A 19,625-nucleotide genomic window follows, 5' to 3' on the forward strand; every position below is an offset into this window, starting at 1 on the left:
AGCTTTGCTTCCCTACGTTCCTTGATGGGCTGATCCAACCCATGCTAATTAAGTTAGCCTAACAAAAGTGCAAAAAAACCCAAAACAAACAAATAAAACCATTAAGTCACACTGGCTTAGGAGATAGTTCAGAACGTATCGATCAGCATTCATTAGCAGAATGCTAGTGTGGCTATAAGACAGGCGAAAGTATGTTTTGATTTTTTTTTCAATTCACTTTTTTATTAGATGCATAATCTAGTGTTGTATTACCAAAAGAAGGTGTAAATAACTATCTTGATAATCATCCATTTCATAAGCGCCCTCTAGGTGAACTGCAGTTAGTCAGATGGAACAGAAAGTCAGATGGCACAACATCTCATAATGATAAAAGTTTGAAGGAAGCTGTATCCTCAAAGGCTCCTTTTACAACAACCATTTCCTAAACTGCATCCTGCCGCCACCTAGTGGTGTTAGTGTATACTTACCTATGTATGGACAGGCTGCAGTATTATGACCCCGGTGCTGGTGTTTCTTGGGGCATAAAAGGCCGTCAGACAAGCTGCACCTGCATAATAGATGACTGTTTACGTCTTTGTGAGGGCTTGTATTGAGTTTCCGCAGACTGTATTGTATGTGGTCCCTTTGAGCTCTGCGTTTAACCTTAAATGCTTCTTCACCTCCTTGTGGTAATGATTACAGACGATGTGAGACTGTGTAGACAGGCTGACCAGCTGCATGTTATGTTGCTGAAAGCTACATTTTATGCAAAATTATTGCTTCTTTTCAACCAAAAGATGTGTTTCTCTACAAAATTCACTTGCAGTTGCTTTTAACAGATCTCTGTGACAAATTCTAATTATGAAGCACCTCTATTCAAATGATGAAATCATTTTGCATAAATGCTTCTCTTTTGCATCGATAAAATGTTTTTATCTCTGACCTTGCGGTCTTCTTCCTTTTAAATGAACCGTTTCATCACAGAGCCTCCAGGACTGACGTCATCTAACGTCCCTGGGCAACATTGTCCTCTTTACAGAATAAACTACAAGGAGAAGGCCTCTGGATGAGGAGCCCACTGTCATTTGACGTCAGCACATGTCATGATTTACCCTCTTTGGACACTTGGTGGTGCTCAACAGCTTCAAAAAAAAGTCTAGCCCACATGTTGCCAGGTATTAAATTTTATTACATTTTTAATAAAAACCTACTAATAATTTTTTTATGAAATATTGCTCTCCAAAATAAGAGACATGCAAAAAAGAGCTCATTTTAGTGCATTTATTATGATGGAAGACCTTTGAAGGACAAAAAAAGAATCTTTTTCACATTGCAGGGTGGCAGAAACAAACTTTTACATCTTCAACTTTGAATACAATGTGAAATCATCCTTTTTATCATTTCTTACATTCACAGTCCTTCTCATTTTTCTCATGAGATTCCACAAAGAAGTCGTTGCAGGCAACAGTCAGAGCGGCGACCAGAACCACAAACTCCTGAAAGTCCACCTCGCCGTCCTTGTTCTCATCTAGGTCACCCATGATCTTCTCCACCACACGATTAGAGTCACTGGTGCACTAGAAGTGAAGCAATAATAAACATCTTGGAAGAAATGTTTCTTTACAGTGATCTGTTCACATACTTTCAGATGCTATGGAGCATTGGTTACCATGGTGATCTAGGGCTATATTCTGACACATCATTATTTAATCAGCATTTGCGTTTCTCTTGTCATTCCATCATGCAGCAGATACTCACTGCCAGGAAATCGGAGAGCTCCTCCTGCAGCAGGTTCTTCAGCTCAGCTTTGTTGAGCTTGTATTTGTCACCTTCCTTTCCTGAATAGCGGTGGAAGACTTTGATGAGGTCCTCCATAGCTCCTTCCAGAGAGGCAGACATTTTGTGCAGTCCTAAAATATAATTTCTAAAAAAGAAAAAATGAAAATGGTAGAGGTAGAGGTATACAAAACTGGAAAATCATTTATATTTCAGTTTTCAGGAATATTTTCCATCAAGTTATTGACTTCTATCAAGATGATTGAAACAAATTTCCCCCAATCTTTTTGGCTTATTTGTTAGTTTATTTTTCGCCAAGTTTTTTGGGCACCTGAGATTTATAATAGCAAACAGTGAAGGTACACAGGCAGCAAAGAAGACAGGCTGGATACACACTAGAGGATTGTAGGCCTGATTTTGGGTCTGTTGCAACCAATAATTTGTTGTTATCGAGCCTCCCCGATCTTGTATCGACTATTGGTTGGACTGTGGCTATACTGAAAAAGCCAATGAGAGCAAGTGGACCAAAAAGTGTCACTGAACATGGCGGCACAATACAACGAGGTGAGAGCGCCTGCACGCATCTCAACTGACACATTTGTTTTATCACATACATTTCTGTGAGATTGTTGGTTATGATGTTTAAAAAAATGTGTGTGTACCCACTAGTGTGCAGCCTTGCATGTTTTCCTGCAGCTCAACAGGGGATAAAAACTAACCTGTGTCACTAATCAAACAGTTTTATTGTTGTGCAACTTTTTCTTTTTTAGGTGTTCCTCTGAGCACCTAGCAGCCTCACAGTAAAGACAAAGATTTCATTAAGCCACTGCCCCTGGCTAAATAATACAACACAAGAGCTGTTCTGTCTGCCTAATGAGCGTTTCTTCTGTCCAGCAATCTCACCATGCAGCAAGCAGGTTCAAACAAACACACATTTTCCTTTGTTTGCCCCTGGTGGATTCAACATTTGCTTTGTGTGCAGTTGTCAAAAAGAGAAAGAAACATATCGAGACTAATATTGGGCATCAGTCTGAATGCAGCGATGTGTAGCTTGAATCAAAAGCTTTAAAGTTTGATACATCCTTTGTGTGCATGTGTGTGTGTGGATAGCAAACTCAGCTAGAGGCTGGTCAGAATGCATATGGATGGGGTCAGGAATGACAGCCAGAGCTAAAACAGTTTAACCTTACACCTGCCCCCTCACTATTAGACACCCGAGAAGAGGATACAGGGGAGCCGAGTCACCTCACCTACCACCTCCATGAACCGGAGGAGGACAAAGAGTCTGACCCCCTGCAAGGCAGCCTGCACATAAAATAGATTTAGATCGTGGCTTGCATTACATTACATTACATAAATGCCTTAATGCTGAAGATTAACCCTGAAGAGGTCGCTCATGTTTCATAAGCGATGGCCGTTTGATGAACCTATATGAAGAGGAGAGCGAGAGAAAGTGCACAAAATGCTGCACCACATTTCCCTTAATTATTTCCCTTGCTGTTAATCACCCAGCGTGATCAGGGAGCTGATTAAAAGTCTTTGAATGTCAAATGGAAAACTGATATTAATCAACAGTGCCAGCAACTTAACAGTTTTTGATGAAACAGAACCCAGATGCCGTCTTACATTAAAGCAATGAAACAAACAGGTTTACTCACCTAAAGCAGTGATGAGCTAACAGCTAGGCACACAGGTGGAAGTGGCTTCAGCTTCTGCTCTCAAGCTCATCAGTTATATGAGCTGCTGTCACCTGTGTGTGCAAATGAAGCAGGATCAGATAGGCGCCTCCGTCTGGACAGCAGTGACTACTGCTGCAACAGGTGACCATGTAAGGTAACACCAACTACACCACACTACACAACGCATCACCTTATAAAGTTATGTTTTAGGAAAACACAACTGAAAAAATGCATGTGTGTGTTAAAATTAGCATTTATTCCTGCTCTTTGTTAGATTAAAAATGAAAAAAACTGTCTAAATAAAACATTAAAATAAAATGATTTCCTTTTTCCTGCCATAGCTTCCCCTGTATTTATTTTATTAGGTGCAACTAAAGCTTTCCTGTTACAAGATTTGCTTACAGGAAACTTGAGTAACCATATAAATGACATGCATAGAGCTTATTTACATTAGTATCATCAGGTGGCCAATGAAGGCTTTATAAATATTTGCATGCTTCGGTTAAAAATGGAACTGTGACACAAATTGAATATATATGTGCTGCAATAAGAAAGGTCACAGCAGAGCAGATCATTTTTACAGCTCTTTTTTCTTCAGCTTTGCACAAGGAAGAAAATCACAAATAATTAGATCGTGTTTTTTTTCTGTCAAAGTAGATTTCATTTAAAATGTTTATTCTGTATTGACATTATCTTAAAACAAAGTTTCTGAATAAAATGTTGTGTCTCTCCTTGGTTTGATAAAACACTCTCACAGACATGATTATTAATAGATTCATTTTAAATAAAAATAAAAACAAAATCCAACAAAAATCACACTAGAATTCTGCATTAAAAATAAAACTGAATCTGTATAGTAACACTTCATTTGCTGTCCCCAAAGGAATCATTTCCTGACAATCTGTCAGCTTTGTCAATGACAAAATACTGAAACTGATGAGGAAAGCATTAAGATACTTGGAAGAAGAATTCAGTTTCAGAGCTCAGTTAAAGCAAAGTTTGGTGATATAGACTATGAACACTGCTGCTTGTGTACACATGTACTATGTGAGTGCTTTAAAGCAGTAAATGATTCTCCAAGAAACATAAAATTCTTCAATAACATGAAAAACTGAAAAATTATTTGTCAACATCACACCATTTACATCACAAATCAAGGAATCAACGGACATAAAGTCAAGTAAGTTATATAAAGCTGTGAAAATACAGAAACATTAAAATGCAATAACACAAAAAGCAAAGTACAAATTAAATACCGTACTCAAAAAATAACCAAAAAAATAACAAACTATTTTTAAAAAAATAGCAAAAAAGCTGTAGGGACTGCCTGTAGAAGATGTATACCCGCATCCTGAAGTGACTCGAGTTGTATTTAAAGACTGCATCAATGGTTGGATTTAGGTATTACACACAGATGGTGGGCTGAATATAGCCAAACCAGCAGTTACGACCATGTGAACAGGCCGGGTAAACAGACAAACTGACAAAGACACAGAAGAAGCATGTGGTAAGGTTAACGAGATGCAGGTGAAAACAATGACGGCCAATCACAGGGTCTCTCCACGGGCAGGAAGTAAACACAAACACAGACACATGAGGACTGAAACAAAAAAAACTCACAAAGAAACTGTTGTTGACACTAAACAACAAATGTAACGACGCTTAACAGTTTTACATGACTACCAAAAGCTACAACACCACAACACTTACAGCACTGATACAAACACATGCTGGAACATTAACAATAAGCTTTTGTACTTATTACTTGTAACCTCCGATTTGGACCTGCGACATTCATGATCTCATACCACCGAGGGCCAAAAATGTAACAGAGCTCAGACCCTTTCACAGCATGGCACCTGTCACCACATCTTTCTAGGACCTTGCTTGTTATCCAGAGTGCAACATGGGAGATCTAATTTGAGCTGGCCTTTCAGCACCTGTCAGCTGGGCTCCCAGCCGTACAGGGAAAGCAGAGCAGAGAGCATAGGCTTGACCCTTGGAGGATAACGAGACATAATGCCATATGCAACAAAGGATTGGGGTTTTGTCTGTCATCATGATGGAATGTTGGCTTTTGCTCCCTGGTTGACATAACCCATACAAAAAAAGGTTACCTGATGACAGGCCTTTACCAAGACAACCAATCGTCAGGTCAAAGTGCCACTACAGGTATTTGCCTTTCATTTGGTTCATCTTCATTCCTCGTATTCTTGTTTTTTGGATCTTCAACCACATTAAGTGGAGCTACTTCTGGTATCTCTTTCTCCATAGGGAGCTCAATCACAGAAACCTCTCCCACAGATGAAGTTTTTCTCTTGAAACTGTGTGTCCCTTTGCGGGTCATTGCTGGCCTGCCCAGGACACTCTTCAGCTGTGCCCAGAAAAAAGCCTGCTGGTTCACCTGCTGCGGCCACTCCAGATACGTCTTGGTGCTCAGCATCTTCTTAAGCTTGCAGTACTTGCTAGGCAAAGAGTTTGGATCAATGGGCTCCTTTACCACGAGGATGACGTCACTGAAGGTCTTTCCCATCGCTCTCTGCTGAGCAAAGTACAGCTCATAGTTGCACCACTCGCTGTTGACAAAGTGGCGAGAGAGGACAAATATTACCTAAGGGAAGAAGCATAACACAAGAAAGGAAATTAAGTCAGGAAGCACAACTGTAATGTGATATGATCTTTCTGGGTTATCAACAATTCTCTAATGCCTGGGGCAATTTTAGCAATCTCTCACACTTACACATAAATGGGAAATCAGAATCAGAAATACTTTATTAATCCCAGGGGGAAATTGTTTAGATTTTGCTGATATTCACCTAGTCCTGAAACTACATACGGTCATGTTTTGGTTGAATGGCAGGCCGGACACATGTAAAGACTACCAAAGGACTCCACAGGAAGAGCTGGGATTTGACACTTTCAGATATTTAAAGAAAAAATCAAACACTAGCTGTTACTATAAATACATTTTCTTCTACAAAAAAAGGCAATTTAATTTACACATTTGCCAAAATTTATAGCACCATCTTGTTCAAGAGGAAACTTACTGGGTTCATGGGGAAGTCTGGCCAACCAGCCAGTGACAGCTTTGACAAGGATCAGGAAAAAACTGTCCACTTTCATGATTTGTCTGTTAAGTAGTGAGTGTGTTGGCTAGAGGTGCTGAAACAAGTCAGGTCTCCTGTTTTAGCGACTGATGGTTTGTGAGGCACATTGCTGATTTGCCATACCAACGAGACCAACACGGCTCCCCTCTAGTTTGACCTACCTCCTAGAAGACTGGATATATACAGGCTGTCTGGCTCAATCAGCCCAACTCTGCACTCTGTCAGCAATTAGGATGTTCAGGAGCCTTGATCCACTAAACAGCTAATTCTTTACGGATTGATTTATTAGCAGTTACCACAGCCATCAAGAGTAGAAAAAAATAAATTCTAACAGAATGTTGTGTTTCCTTACCAATAAACCAATGCTAATTTGCTATCATCTGTTTGAGTCAGGCTGTCTGTACACCTGGTCTTGTAAAAGCAAAAGTAAAACAGACTTGTTGGAAAAGGGTCCACAGGGTATCCCCTATCCCTCAAAAACATTAAGCATGTTTGCACAAAGGCTACCATTATCATATGTGTGAGGAACCAAATTAATCAGATAAACCTTCTGCTGCTGGTACCTTGCGACTGTTTTCAATGTTGTCAATGATGTTATCGATGATCCACCTTCCTGGCATGAAGTCCCTCTCATGAATGCAAAGACGATAGGGGTTCTTGTTGTTCTCCAAACATGGCAAGAGCTGGTCCCTCACCCAGTCAGCATCCGAGTGGCTATATGATATAAAGGCGTGATAGGTATAAGTCCCTAATTCTCCTGCTGCTTTTTCCTTGTGCGCTCTGTATTTGGCCCTGATGATCTGATAAGTAGCTTTAGTGTACCATGGGAGGTCAAAAATGTAGCAAATCAGCATAAGAATCAGGATCACGGCTGCAGTGGTGGCAACACAGATGACAATTACTAATCTGATGTCGCACGCTACTCGACTTGGGAAGTACTTCGATATTACTGTGTTGAGAAAAGCTTCAGGGTGGTAACATCTGTAGTTTGAAGGCCAGTCTGTGAGGTTAACTTTTCCTTTTGAGATTGTGTCCTGGACAAAAGCATGAAGCTCACAGGTGCAGTGGTAAGGATTGTTCCCAGCCCTGAGTTGAGACAGTTGAGGCATGTCCTTGAAGGACTCCTTGCTAATGAGGCCAAATGAATTCCCATCCAAAGACAGTGTCAGCAGTGATGGACTTTCCCACTTTGATGGGATGAACTTGATTTTGTTTCCACTCAGTAGCAGGGTTTTCAGGCTAGTAGCTTTCTCAAAGTATGTCATGTCAAGCTGATCCAGGCTACAGTAGGACAGATCCAAGTAGTGCACCGTGGTGGGCAGACAACCGAGGGCCTCACTTTCAAATTGATTATGATGAGCAATAATTTGATTGATATTTTGCTGCCAAACACAGTCTTGGCTGTCTTTAGCAGATCCTAGCTTGTTGTTGCTTACATCTAACACCTGCATTCTCTGAAACTCCCTTGTCAAAGAAGACAAGTCTTTTAAGCTTGTCAGATCATTGGAACTAACGTTGAAGGTGTGAAGGTTTGGCATGGTTCCCTTATAGTCACACCGCTGGTTGAAGATGTAGTCATTGGTTAGTCGATTATTGGAGACATCCAGATTCTTCACACCTTCCATTTCTACCCAGGCATCGCAAGGTACGGAGTTGAAATACACGTAATAAATAGAGAGTGTCCTAATTTTGTTAAACCAGGTGAAACGCCAGTCAAAACGCAGCACATCCGGATTGCTGATATACCTATAAGAAAAAAAATGGTTTTTAGTTTGTTCAAGTAAAAAGCTTGCAAAAAATAATTCTATTGCTATACTAAAACAAACAGGGGTGGTTCTCACTAGAATATCCATAAAAGATACACATTTTGTGGGAGGTTGCGATCATAAACTCACAAAGAGGGGGGGTATTATTCCCCTGAGGAAAAGTCTGTTTGGTCAAACAGCCTTCTCTGTTCAAGCTGCTGCTGAATGGAATCTCACCTGCATAACCATCACAAGTCTATACAGTACTTTTAAGCTGCAGTTAAAGAAATGGCTTTTTGAAAGTCAAAGCTGTCAGCACTGATTCCATACCTGCTCTCACTGCCAACTGCTGTCATCTTGCCCCGTCTTGTCTGTATCTGTCTAAGTCTGATGTTTTTACTTGAAGACTGGTCTTGTGGTTTGTTCTTGTGTCTTATATTATCAAATGTTGCAATTTGACTGATTTTATAATCTTTTAAGATGGCATTTAACATCTGTCTAGGGGGGACTATAGATGAAAAATAGCCTTTGGCTAACTTTGGCATGCTACTTGGTAGCTTTTAAAGACCCTCCCAGTCTTCTGTTAGGTTGTGATAGATAGAGACTGAGAAATGCACCATTTCTTCACAAATCAAATATTGCTAAGTATATAATAAGTATTCAAACTGATTATCATATCTTGGGAATATGATTGAGAAACACACCGGGCAGGGTTTGACATGCAGTAAGTACCACCGTTCATCTGTTCAGGGGGGAATAAAACAAGTGAACTTTCCAGACCTTATTCGGTTTATAAGACTTTTCCAAATGTGGTAACCCTGCATGCGTTTGTGGAATTGGTTTTTGGAAAGCAACTACTTAAGATACTCACCAAAGATCCAAGTTATCCAGTGACAGGTTTGTGATACTGGAACCTGCTCCGCTGTCAACAAATGTTGGTGAACGGGCAAAGTCAATGTACTGAAGTCTCAGGTTTCTGATGGGGGCCACTTGTAAGTTCATCAAAGCCATCCTCAGGAGATTCTCATTGAATTTACCTCTGTGAAAGATGAGCTGATAGGCTGTTACATCTTTTAAACCCTGAAAAATGTCCTCCTCTCCCATGTAGTAGGTGAATTCGAAGAGGTTGCGAAACTGAATGACAGTGAATGTCTTGTTGGCGAGGTCACGTAGCATGTGAAGGAGAGCATTTGGTTGTTGATCTATGGCCATATCAAAGCCCATCTGCTTTGTCTGAATGACTTCTAAACTTCCAGGCTCATAGTAGCTTAGGTTGGAGGAACATTTGATAGCAAAACCTTGCAACCGAATGTCCTTCAGGGGCAGAAAATCTGTTCTCTTTAGACCCATCACCAGAGGGCCACCCATGGACAGAATCTGGAGATTGACAAAATTAGAGAAGCTCCCATCCAAAGTAGCATGCTTGTAAAGGTTATTGGACATCATGAGATTTTTTAGATTCTTGAGTGGTACCAGAGCAGCGGTAGGAATTTCCTGAAGCGAATTATTGAAGATGTTAAGATGTTCCAGCAGTGTGTTGTTTTTAAAGGCATCGCTGTCAATGTGTGAAATGTTGTTGTACTGCAGCTCAAGCTTGCGAAGCTCAGGGAGGTGGAAGAAGTCATCAGCATGGATAGCTTGAAGTTTATTGTAGGAGAGATTTATTTCTTCAACCGAAGATGGAAACTGTCTTTGTGGGACTCTGTCGAGCTGTCTTCCCAGACAGTCTGCTGATCGGCCAAAGTTGTAGATCCGACAGGGTCCTTCCTCATTGTGGTTATGGGATGAGAGAGGAGTTGCAGTTGCTAGAGCTTGAACAAGGAGAGCACTGATGTAAATCAGTTTCCAAATCATGGCGAAAAATCTGGAAAGGAACAAGAACAGGAAATCTTTACATTTTCTTTATGCTTTTTGACAGAGGTGCGATTTTTTACCCACATATTCTCCATGAACACCCCAACAGGTTTCCGAAGAATGCAGAATGCACATTTACAGTACATAGATAAGTTAGTATGACATTCATGTTTATCATAAGCTACTCATGGCCCGTCACTTTCTCCGAGCTCTAATTTAACCTTTTTGTATTTGAGGCCTCGAAAGAAAATTCTGTGAATCTAAAGCATATTTGTGTTCACACTACTGTTGGTGTTTCTTCTGTTGACTTTCCTTCAGTGAAACACATCTGCGAGACCTTGCATAGTTATTGGAGACACATGTGTTTTGTTTGGAAATGTTTGCTCTCTCTATTTGTTCCCTCCAGGGCCCTGTGCAGCGAATTATGTAGTGGTCACAACTATGCATCAACCAGCAGTGGAAAGATGACATATGGATGCCCTTTTCTAGATGGGTCTCTGGCCCACACCATTTCTACACTATAGCCTGTCTGTGTCTGAAATCACCCACTCACTTCCTACTCACTAAGTGGGGACTACATAGAGAGCTCATTGGAGTACTACTCGGATAACCTTAGTAGCATTTATTGCGTCAATGCTGTTGCATAATTAAATCATGGTGGGTAATATTGCTAATGTAGAGACCATCATTTGTTATTACATTTTATGATGCATTGCAGGACATATTAAATGTACCATGTAGGGTTTATGACTCACTATATTACAACATATTTAAACAGCACTACAGCAGGGTGAACACACCCTATATGATGCCATATAGTAAGGAGAGTTGTTTTTAGAAACTAAGTTCTTATTTTCCTAATTATAAAACTGAGTTAAACATAAAGACAGCAAGCAATAGGACAGCAGGGGACAGCATTAGACAGTGATACTGACAGCCTGTCCACATGTGCAGTTAGCATTCTGTCACTGTTGACTCAGATATAAACATCAGTTTAAGGCTTTTATGTATCTCTTTAGGCTAGACTAAAGCATGTAACACTTTGTAACCTGGCATATAATGGAATGTGGGCAAATTGTCAACTTTGACTAATCACAGTTGCCAAGTAACACACTGCTAACAGGAACTAGACACAAGAGTGCTAAAATAATACACTGTCGTGATTTTGGCAAACAACTGTGTAGGGACATGTATTTATTTGTGCTAAGCTGTTCTCTGAAATAATCTGACTTCTGAGATGCATGACTGTGATGACTCAAGTCAGATAAAATGCAAAAATGTGATCAAGTCAATTAACTTCCCATTAAGTTAGGCTTTGCAAAGTAAACGCATTCAGCTGCTTCTGCAGATTAGGTTGACCTTGTGAGCCACACAATAGACAATACTTTGCAGTCATTAAGTGCATTCAGGCAACCTGCGAAAAAGACATTAATTCAAAAGACACAGGCATTCTCAATGGTCACTTTGAACAAATTGGCGTATCCACATGGCACAGCAGAGCACTCACCCTCTCAAGACCAGGCTCCAGCTTCAGGCTGATAACACAGCCTCTTTCAAACCTTCCTCTGTCTGGCCCTTATTTATATTTCTACTGCAAGGCTACACAGACACAAAGACACATGCAGTCTTGGCTCTCACATGGAGGAGTCTTTAAGCTTTATTACACCTGCTAAACAAACAGCCGTTTTATCTAGTCCAGGGGTGACGTGACTTGGATAAACATTTCCGTGCCACTGCTTGTCTGCCTGTTTATTTTAGGCTATTATGGGTCATTATACCGGATCAATGTAGAGGCTTAATGTCACAAGAATAACAATGAACTGAATATATTGCTTGTACTCGGTCTCACCTTGGAAAAACACAACAATAATAATGAATAATCAGATTATGATGACTGGAATTTCAATGTTTAGAGCAATTGTAAGTCAAAACTTATTTGAGGTTCTTTGATGACATGATTCTTGACACCAGGGGTGTCCAAACTTTTTTCAGGGAGGGCCAGATTTGATAATGTGAAAGTGTTACTTAAATAATAAAAAATGTGTTTGCTGTTATGTCTGGCAGTTTAACAATAAAGAACAAAAGACAGACTGCTCATTGCTACACCAATAAAACATCACAGTTTATAACAGACAGTCTGCTCACATGAATGGAGCCAAAAGGGTTCATATATTCTTTACAACATCCAACATCCAAGCCCTATAGCACCATGTGACGCACCGTAGATGCAGACGGCATGAGCTGACAATGGTCTGGATCAGAACATCATGTTCATGTTACACAATGAGTTAAAAAATAATTCCCTGTTGGTTTTGTATGATTTATTCTGTTTAGCTGGCGTGCCAAAAATAACATATTTTCAGACACAATCGGTTGGCCACAATTTGCCCACGGGCCGGACTTTGGACACCCCTACCCTAGACAAATATGAGTCAGATTGTATTATGTGAATAGAATAATATCACCATATGTTTACTGTGGTCATCATCGTTCTTCGTTCTCATATACAGAAATTGTGAGGGCAGGGAAAAAAACAAAAGGCAGCAGCCTCTTGGCTATCTAATCTTGTCCACAGTGGACAGCTGCTCCTGGAAATTGACAGTAGATTAGATGAGCATCAATAATATTGACTTGGTAAAAACTCCTTAGCGTTGTAAAGTGATGTTATAGTGCCGGCTTGCAATAACACTGCAGGAAACAATTACATTTAAAATGCGTCCACATGCATCCAGGTCAACTGAAGTGACACTGTATTGCAGTGCAATTGTAATTGCAGTCATTGTGTATTTTTAAGGCAAGGCAGCTTAATTTGTAGAGCACGATTCATAAACTGGGCAATTCAAAGTCCTTTACAGGATTAAAAAGCAACAGGCAGGTTCAGGTGTTTCAGTTTTACAAATGCTGCCTTTTCACTTTCAGTGCACAAGGCTAATAATTATCTTCATGCTGTGTGGTTATGCAGGTCAAAACATCCTGTTCCGACAAGAACAGGAAGACATAGTTGTTAAAGAGCCAACAAGTTTACAGAAACAGTAGCTGGCTTAACCATTACATAACCTTACAAATAGGTATGTATTAACAAACAACGGAAATTGACTTGTTTTTTGTTTTAATATCGGTAAATGCAAAATGGCAATAAAGATAACAGTACAATTTTTCATTCCTGATCTTGTGACCTAGCATTGTGTACAAAACTATGATATATTGGAAAATGACAAAAATATGATATACTGAGAAAAAAGGCACTTGGAAAATTCTTTGTATTTTAGTGACAGTTATGTCGTCCTCCTTGACTGCCAGCCTCTTTGGACCTCTGAATAAAATAGAGCTGTATGCCATGGTTCTAAACAGAAAGGTGACATCACTATTCCTTCTTCTTCTATGGCCCATGTTACGAGTCCTTCTTCTATGGTTTAGCCCCAGCCAAGCAGTCTAGTCATTTAAAAAGCATGGCCGCAAAAGCCGCAAAATGGTCCAAACTTCATGTATTATTGGTCACAAATGCATAGCCAGAAGCCTTGCAGAACTAATCTAGGTTGGTTTCTGATGAAGCTGCAGTGGAAAGGGTTTTGTAACCCTCTGTGTTGACTAGAACATAGCAATAGTGAGAATGCAATCCAACTGATTGAACTCCAAAACTTAGCTTCCAATGTTTTCTCTCTGTTTTAAAGAGGTTTTTTTCCTAAAGCAAATTCTTCAGTTTCACAGGGGAAGCGAGATCAAAACATCCTGCATGTTGCTGAAACTGTTTGGAGTTTATGGCCCTTGGGCTGGTTGGATATTAACCTATTCTACAGGAGTTTCTGGTGTCGGGATCCGTGGTAAAGATTTCTGTGGCTGACTCATGAAAACCTTCCTGTTGTGTGGTGTGCAGCCTTATCTGTGAAAGGAATGTGCACAAAATGCTGGCACAGCTGAACATTTCTCTCTGTTCCAGGCTTGAGTATTTTTTTTTCCTCTGCCTGCAGTGATACTGCAATCACAGTGGTGGCGCCACACATCATGCAGACACAACACCTACACGTAATCTCTTTATGTATATATAAGGAACATATGACTTATTTCTAGGGCTGTTTATTTCTCATGCTCATTGGCTAGCTGCCAGGCTTAGGTAGAATGCGCGGGAAAGACAGCTGGAAAAACCCCCCAAGAGCATGTGAAAGGAAAAATATTTGCTTTGTTGGATCGAACAGATAGCTTTGAAAAAAAACATAACAATGGTTATCTTTGGACACAGTTGAAGGAGAGAGATTGACAGATCCACTCCAGAGTCAGTCATGTATATTAAAGAGTATACAACATAACAGGAGGAATTCCAAAGTGTACAATAGATAGCAATATAGCACAAAAATAGCATTCATCTTCCATGAAAGCCACAATGTCATTTGCCTTTACATCCTTTGGAATTGTGGAAGTAGATTATGAAATATGGTGGTGTGCATGTGAGAGAACATGGGATCCTGCTGTTGTATAAACCAAAAATTCTAATTACAGATTAGCTTTAGCATTAGCATTTTGGCTTTCCCTCAACTTTTACAGCATAAAAGGCCAAATTTATGGAAAGATATTCATATATAGTGGTCCCTCATTAATTGTGGGGTTACGTTCTGAAAATAACTCCGTGAAGTAGTGAGCTTTATTTTTACAATTAATGATGTAAGGCTGTAAAACCCCTCACTACACACTTTATACACTCTCAGACAAGCATTAACAACATAACACACTTCTCTCTCTTGTTTAAACACTCTCAAAGTATTGTAGAATGAAACCAAAGCTGAACACATTCTACACTGTACAGGAGACACAGCATTTGTCACGGCCATTGACAATGGTCTACAGCTAATCAGGACAGAACACAATGCGCTGCAAAAACATAAAAAATTGCACTACAACAAATCCGCGAAACTTACTTCTACAACACCATAACTTACTTCTACAAGTCCAGACAAGTCCAGAGGCCTTGCTTCAATCTTCTCTGCGTATTATGACCTGGATGAGTGATCTTTATCAACATAACTTACTCATGAAATGCTGACTGTAAAAGTTAAGCTATCAACCTATCAAATCAATGTTTTTGTTTTAATATTTGACAATATACACAATTATTTCATGTGGGGGGAGGGGGGTGTCATAGCAACTGAATGTAAACTGTGCGCTTTGGCCTTAATCTCTCTCTCTCCTCCGCTGTGTGAGGTAGTGCACTGAATTAGCCATCAGGCAATGAAAGAAACAATAAATGCTTTTATCACTGATTAAACTGTAATATCTCTGCGACATGTCGTGAAGAGCGTCATCCAGTGAGCTCAAAGTTCTATTACTGTGCCTGATATTTACCCAGCAGTCAATAGTTGGTGGCAAACAGTTATTTCATTGACATGTATTGTGTGCGACCCACTGCCTCCAAAACGACTGATTAATCTGGCAGCAGGCACGTTTTTACTGATGAGGGCTGCTTGAGGAGCCTCCGTGTTTATGTGCCATGCACAAACACAGCTGCACTTGCACCGGAGCTGTGAACAGTCATCGTTCAGGTCAATGTGTTCCTCCTGCAAGCCACAGATTCTCCACATGTTTACGTGCTGAAGAGGATCTTGTCATATGTAAGGAGGTCATCCTGTTGCCTTATAGAGGCAAATGCAGGGACTGGAACTTGATTTAAGTCCTCTTGATTTAAGAAGTTTGTTACCATTACAGTAACAGTGTACCAGACCAGATGGGGTTCCACAGGGGTCCACATGGGGTCTGCTTTTGTTTAATTATTGTAGCCTTCCATTGGGCCAAATAATATAAAACAGTAAATTATCCTACATAACTCAATGTGAATCCATGTGGTCAAGGCCCTATCGGAAGGGGTTTGCTGCTCCGACGGGGGTTTGTCCTCTGAAAAACATGTCTGTTAACTTCGCACATTCGTCAGCATCTTCCTCCAACACCTTTCTTTTTTTCAGCCTGGCCTCTTTCTGCCCTCCGTCAAAACTGACGCTTCGCGCTATTCTGTTGCTATATTTAACTTTACTGCTCCAGTCAGTAAAGACGACTCGTGGGCCCAGTGAACTTAAAAAGTTGGAAGGGAGGAATTCCCTCAGATGGTTAAACCCATCTAATCTACTGCAATGTAGGGGCTGTGCTGACAGATAAATGGAGAAAGAATGCAAGAAGGAGATTAGATAAGGGACAGAGAAATGTCAAAATTATTTTTACATCCAACCTAACTTGAGATTTGTATGAATCGGCCCATCAGGAGTCCTATACTGGCCTATACTGAATACACCAAATCATGTAATCAATCAATAATCCAACTATTTTCTTAACCTGCTTTAACCTGCTTTGCACAGATTCATATGTGTACTGAAGATGTCAGTGGGCGAAAGGTGGGGTACACTCTGGACAGGTTGCCAGTCAAATTTTAGTTCAGTTCAGCTTCACCTATTCATTAATTTCAGGACAAGAAAACCAAAGGTGTAAAAATGCTAACATATTTTCAGGGTTTAGGACTCCAACAACATTAATGTAAATATCACATATCAATCCCTTTCTAACTACCAAGCATTAGGCAGGACAGAACCTCCCTCTCAGCAGCCTCCTTCAACCAACTAAAAGCTGTGACAGCCGTGTGCACGGATGCTCTAGTTTGTCATTAGTCACAGCATTATTTAATGAGCTATAGCTCCTGCTGCCTCATTGCAGGAGTGAGAAGCCTTTATCTTCTTCAGTTTTCAATGGGGGCATGTTAAATAGGTGTAACTAATAACATTACACCTTTAAAATCGTTTTTCTGTGCTTCAGTGCCACAGCTATGGGGCTGCACCTGCTGGCTCCTTGTTACTGATGGCTGATTGTTGCACTTAAATGGAACACAGCCACCGTAAATGTAATCTGTTACACCTGGGCTGTTCATTCAATGGCAAATCAAGCCACTGTGAGACAGGTCTATTGTTGGAAACATGGTGAGTCTTTGTGTTTTTGTTACACTTGTTTTGGCAAAATGGATAAAAAAACACTGTCCTGTATGAATTGTAAAGTGTCCATTGCTATGATGCTTTTCTACCCACATAATATTAAAACGACTGTGTTCACATGCACTCCATATGTTAAACAGCATAGTCAGTACAAATAAATGCCATACATACTCCATACTGTTGTAGCAGATGTCTGGGTTCATGACATGACCTGACAGTTTTTTACCTATGTCTCCAAAGTTTATTTTTTTTCATGTTGTAGCTATAGAAATGTTTTGTAATGATCTATTTTATTTCGCTATTTATTGAAAACACTGTCTCTCATTCACATGTATGAATGTAAGGAACATATATCGTTAGCTAATGCTAACAAGTCTCATGGTCTCTTGGTTCTTGGACCGTGAGACTTGTTAGCATTAGGTTGTCATTTAGGCCAAAACCCCCAGGAGAGCTTAGATGGAAATTCACAGCCAGGACTGAATGGAAAGAGAGAATGATTAATTTGATTTCCGCTGAATATACCTTATTTGTGCTAATGCAATCATAAAAGGGTCTTATTTAGACTACTATTGAACTATTGCTGTACACATAAACACAGTCAATGCCACACATTCATCCTTTTCCATACACACACACACATACACACTTGCCAACCTTCCACTCTGTCACAGTGACTAGTAAATGACTCATTAAAGAATGACCAAGCCAAAAGTAAAGTAAAAGCAAGGGTCTAATGAAACCTTGTGATAACTCAGACAGTATCCAGCAAATACCACTTTGCAAACATCCCTGCAAAATTGTGATTACAACTAAACACTAATTAAATCTAGAGGTCCACAGACAAGCCCATACTATATGATGTGGGTTGCATAACAACCACCACTGCCTCACTGATAAAAGAATCTGATGCATGTGAGTGAGAAGATCCAAAAGCTCTGCCTTTTACTGTAAGGCACTAAAATGTCATAAATCACAGCAGTGAAGAGGCTGGGGTCAAAGTCAATTATAAAAAGAATAAGGATAAAATACTGCTTGCTGTCTATAAAGACTGCAGGAGAAACTCCACAGACATTAGCCAGGCTCCACTGACACAAACAGCTGCTCCAAAGTGCATGAAATTAGCTTCGCTATAGCCTTGCAGGTGCCAGCAATGAAGCAGGCTGATTGCCTGAGGAGCACAGAGGTGGGCTTGGCGTTAGTGTTAACTGGCACTGATCTGATCTTAGCAGCCTGAAATAATTTCTAGTTCTAGAGCACAGAGCTACATTGGTACCAAGATCTTTGTAATTACACTGTAATAAGGCTTTCTGTCAGGCATTAGCAGGTGCTCAGAGGCTATTTTGTGATTAAAATAAGTCTTGCAACACAAGTTTATTGACTCAGACTACACAGATGATATTGCATGCTACGATTTCAAGTGTTTGCTTTGGCATCTTTAGCGAATGCATTAATACAAAATACATTCTAGGCACAGCTCTGGGAGGAGCCTCTCGCTGAGGTTGTAATAAACATGGAAAAATGCCACATACATGAAGCCAAAGAAAACAGTTGTCCCACACACTTAGATGGAAGTGTGTTAACGATATGAATATATGCTTCAACTTCATTCATTCAGATGGAACAGAAGTTATCATGAAAACCTATCACATTCTATGCCTAAACTTAAAAGCAGAGTAAAAGCAAAAAAAAAAATCTGAACAGCTCGGTACACGTTTCTCAGTTTGGGGTGTGAGTCTTGTTCGGTTCAGGACATGCGCATCAAGTAACATAGGGAGGCATTTTTACCACAGCACGAAGATGAGTGTTGCCAACTTGGCGACTCTCTTGTTAAATTTTGGCGACTTTTCAAACCTTTTTTTGTTAGAAGCAACTAGAGACTAGGAAGAAACTAGGAAGTGGGCCAGTCTGTTCACAGAACCAGCAACACATACATTGTTTTAGTAGGGGAAGTAAAGGGTTCCATAAATTTCTGTTTGTAACCACTCCCCTACACACATCCAATATAAATATAAAAGAGCCAAAAAAGAGTCCAAGAATATATGGACATATATGTGAACATATTAAGTAAAAACGTAATAATTGACTTTAGCCACATCATCGTAACAAAAACACACACTGTGATGTCTCCATAACATCTTATTTTCAAGACACTCCCACTACTTTTGCCTACAACACATTTCACTGCCTCAGAGACATAAAATCTTTCAAACGCACCTTGACACAGGCATGCAGGCTCCTCTTCCTCAGTTGGGCTTTTCACAACATATTTTAACCTGTTCTGTGTAGACAATGCTCAGTGAGAAGTGACTCAACGCTGTGAGAGTTAGCCTGTGGCAACTCTGCCTACTCAGTTAATTTCTACATCTCTCTCTCCCCCTCTCTCAGTCTGACTCTCACTCTACCTTCAGCCTGTGTGTGTGTGTGTGTTGCTCAGGAATGTGGAAACTTTCAGAGGAAGATCTAACTCGGCCTCAGGAAGTGGAGAAGAGATCTGCATTTTTGTAGCCAGAATTCTAGCAAGGCAGG

At 40.2% G+C, this 19,625-nt stretch overlaps 1 protein-coding gene across 2 annotated transcripts; it reads right to left on the reverse strand.

Annotated features, from left to right (window-relative positions):
* Positions 1-1,246: 1,246 nt before the first annotated feature.
* LOC114448047 (protein S100-A1-like) lies at positions 1,247-19,496 on the reverse strand. 2 transcript variants are annotated; one of them, XM_028424689.1, is made up of 4 exons: positions 19,314-19,496; positions 3,414-3,505; positions 1,738-1,903; positions 1,247-1,556 (listed from the first exon to the last, which is right to left on the reverse strand). In XM_028424689.1, the coding sequence occupies exons 3-4, from the start codon at positions 1,876-1,878 to the stop codon at positions 1,377-1,379; spliced, it is 321 nt and encodes a 106-aa protein (XP_028280490.1). In that variant the 5' UTR covers positions 1,879-1,903; positions 3,414-3,505; positions 19,314-19,496; the 3' UTR covers positions 1,247-1,376. The 2 variants fall into 2 exon arrangements, with proteins under 2 accessions (XP_028280490.1, XP_028280489.1); XM_028424688.1 differs by lacking the exons at positions 1,247-1,556; positions 1,738-1,903; positions 3,414-3,505 and adding exons at positions 4,089-6,045; positions 7,105-8,287; positions 9,158-10,150.
* Positions 19,497-19,625: the final 129 nt, after the last annotated feature.

Source organism: Parambassis ranga, chromosome 16 (genome assembly GCF_900634625.1).
Source record: "Parambassis ranga chromosome 16, fParRan2.1, whole genome shotgun sequence".
In the NCBI taxonomy this organism is placed as follows: domain Eukaryota; kingdom Metazoa; phylum Chordata; class Actinopteri; family Ambassidae; genus Parambassis; species Parambassis ranga.

Excerpts from the sequence above, each read along its gene's own strand:
- LOC114448047 (XM_028424688.1), bottom strand. Across the intron at positions 8,288-9,157 it reads CTGGATAACTTGGATCTTTG|GTATATCAGCAATCCGGATG; the intron begins GTGAGTATCTTA and ends TTTTTCTTATAG. Across the intron at positions 6,046-7,104 it reads ACATTGAAAACAGTCGCAAG|GTAATATTTGTCCTCTCTCG; the intron begins GTACCAGCAGCA and ends TTCTTCCCTTAG.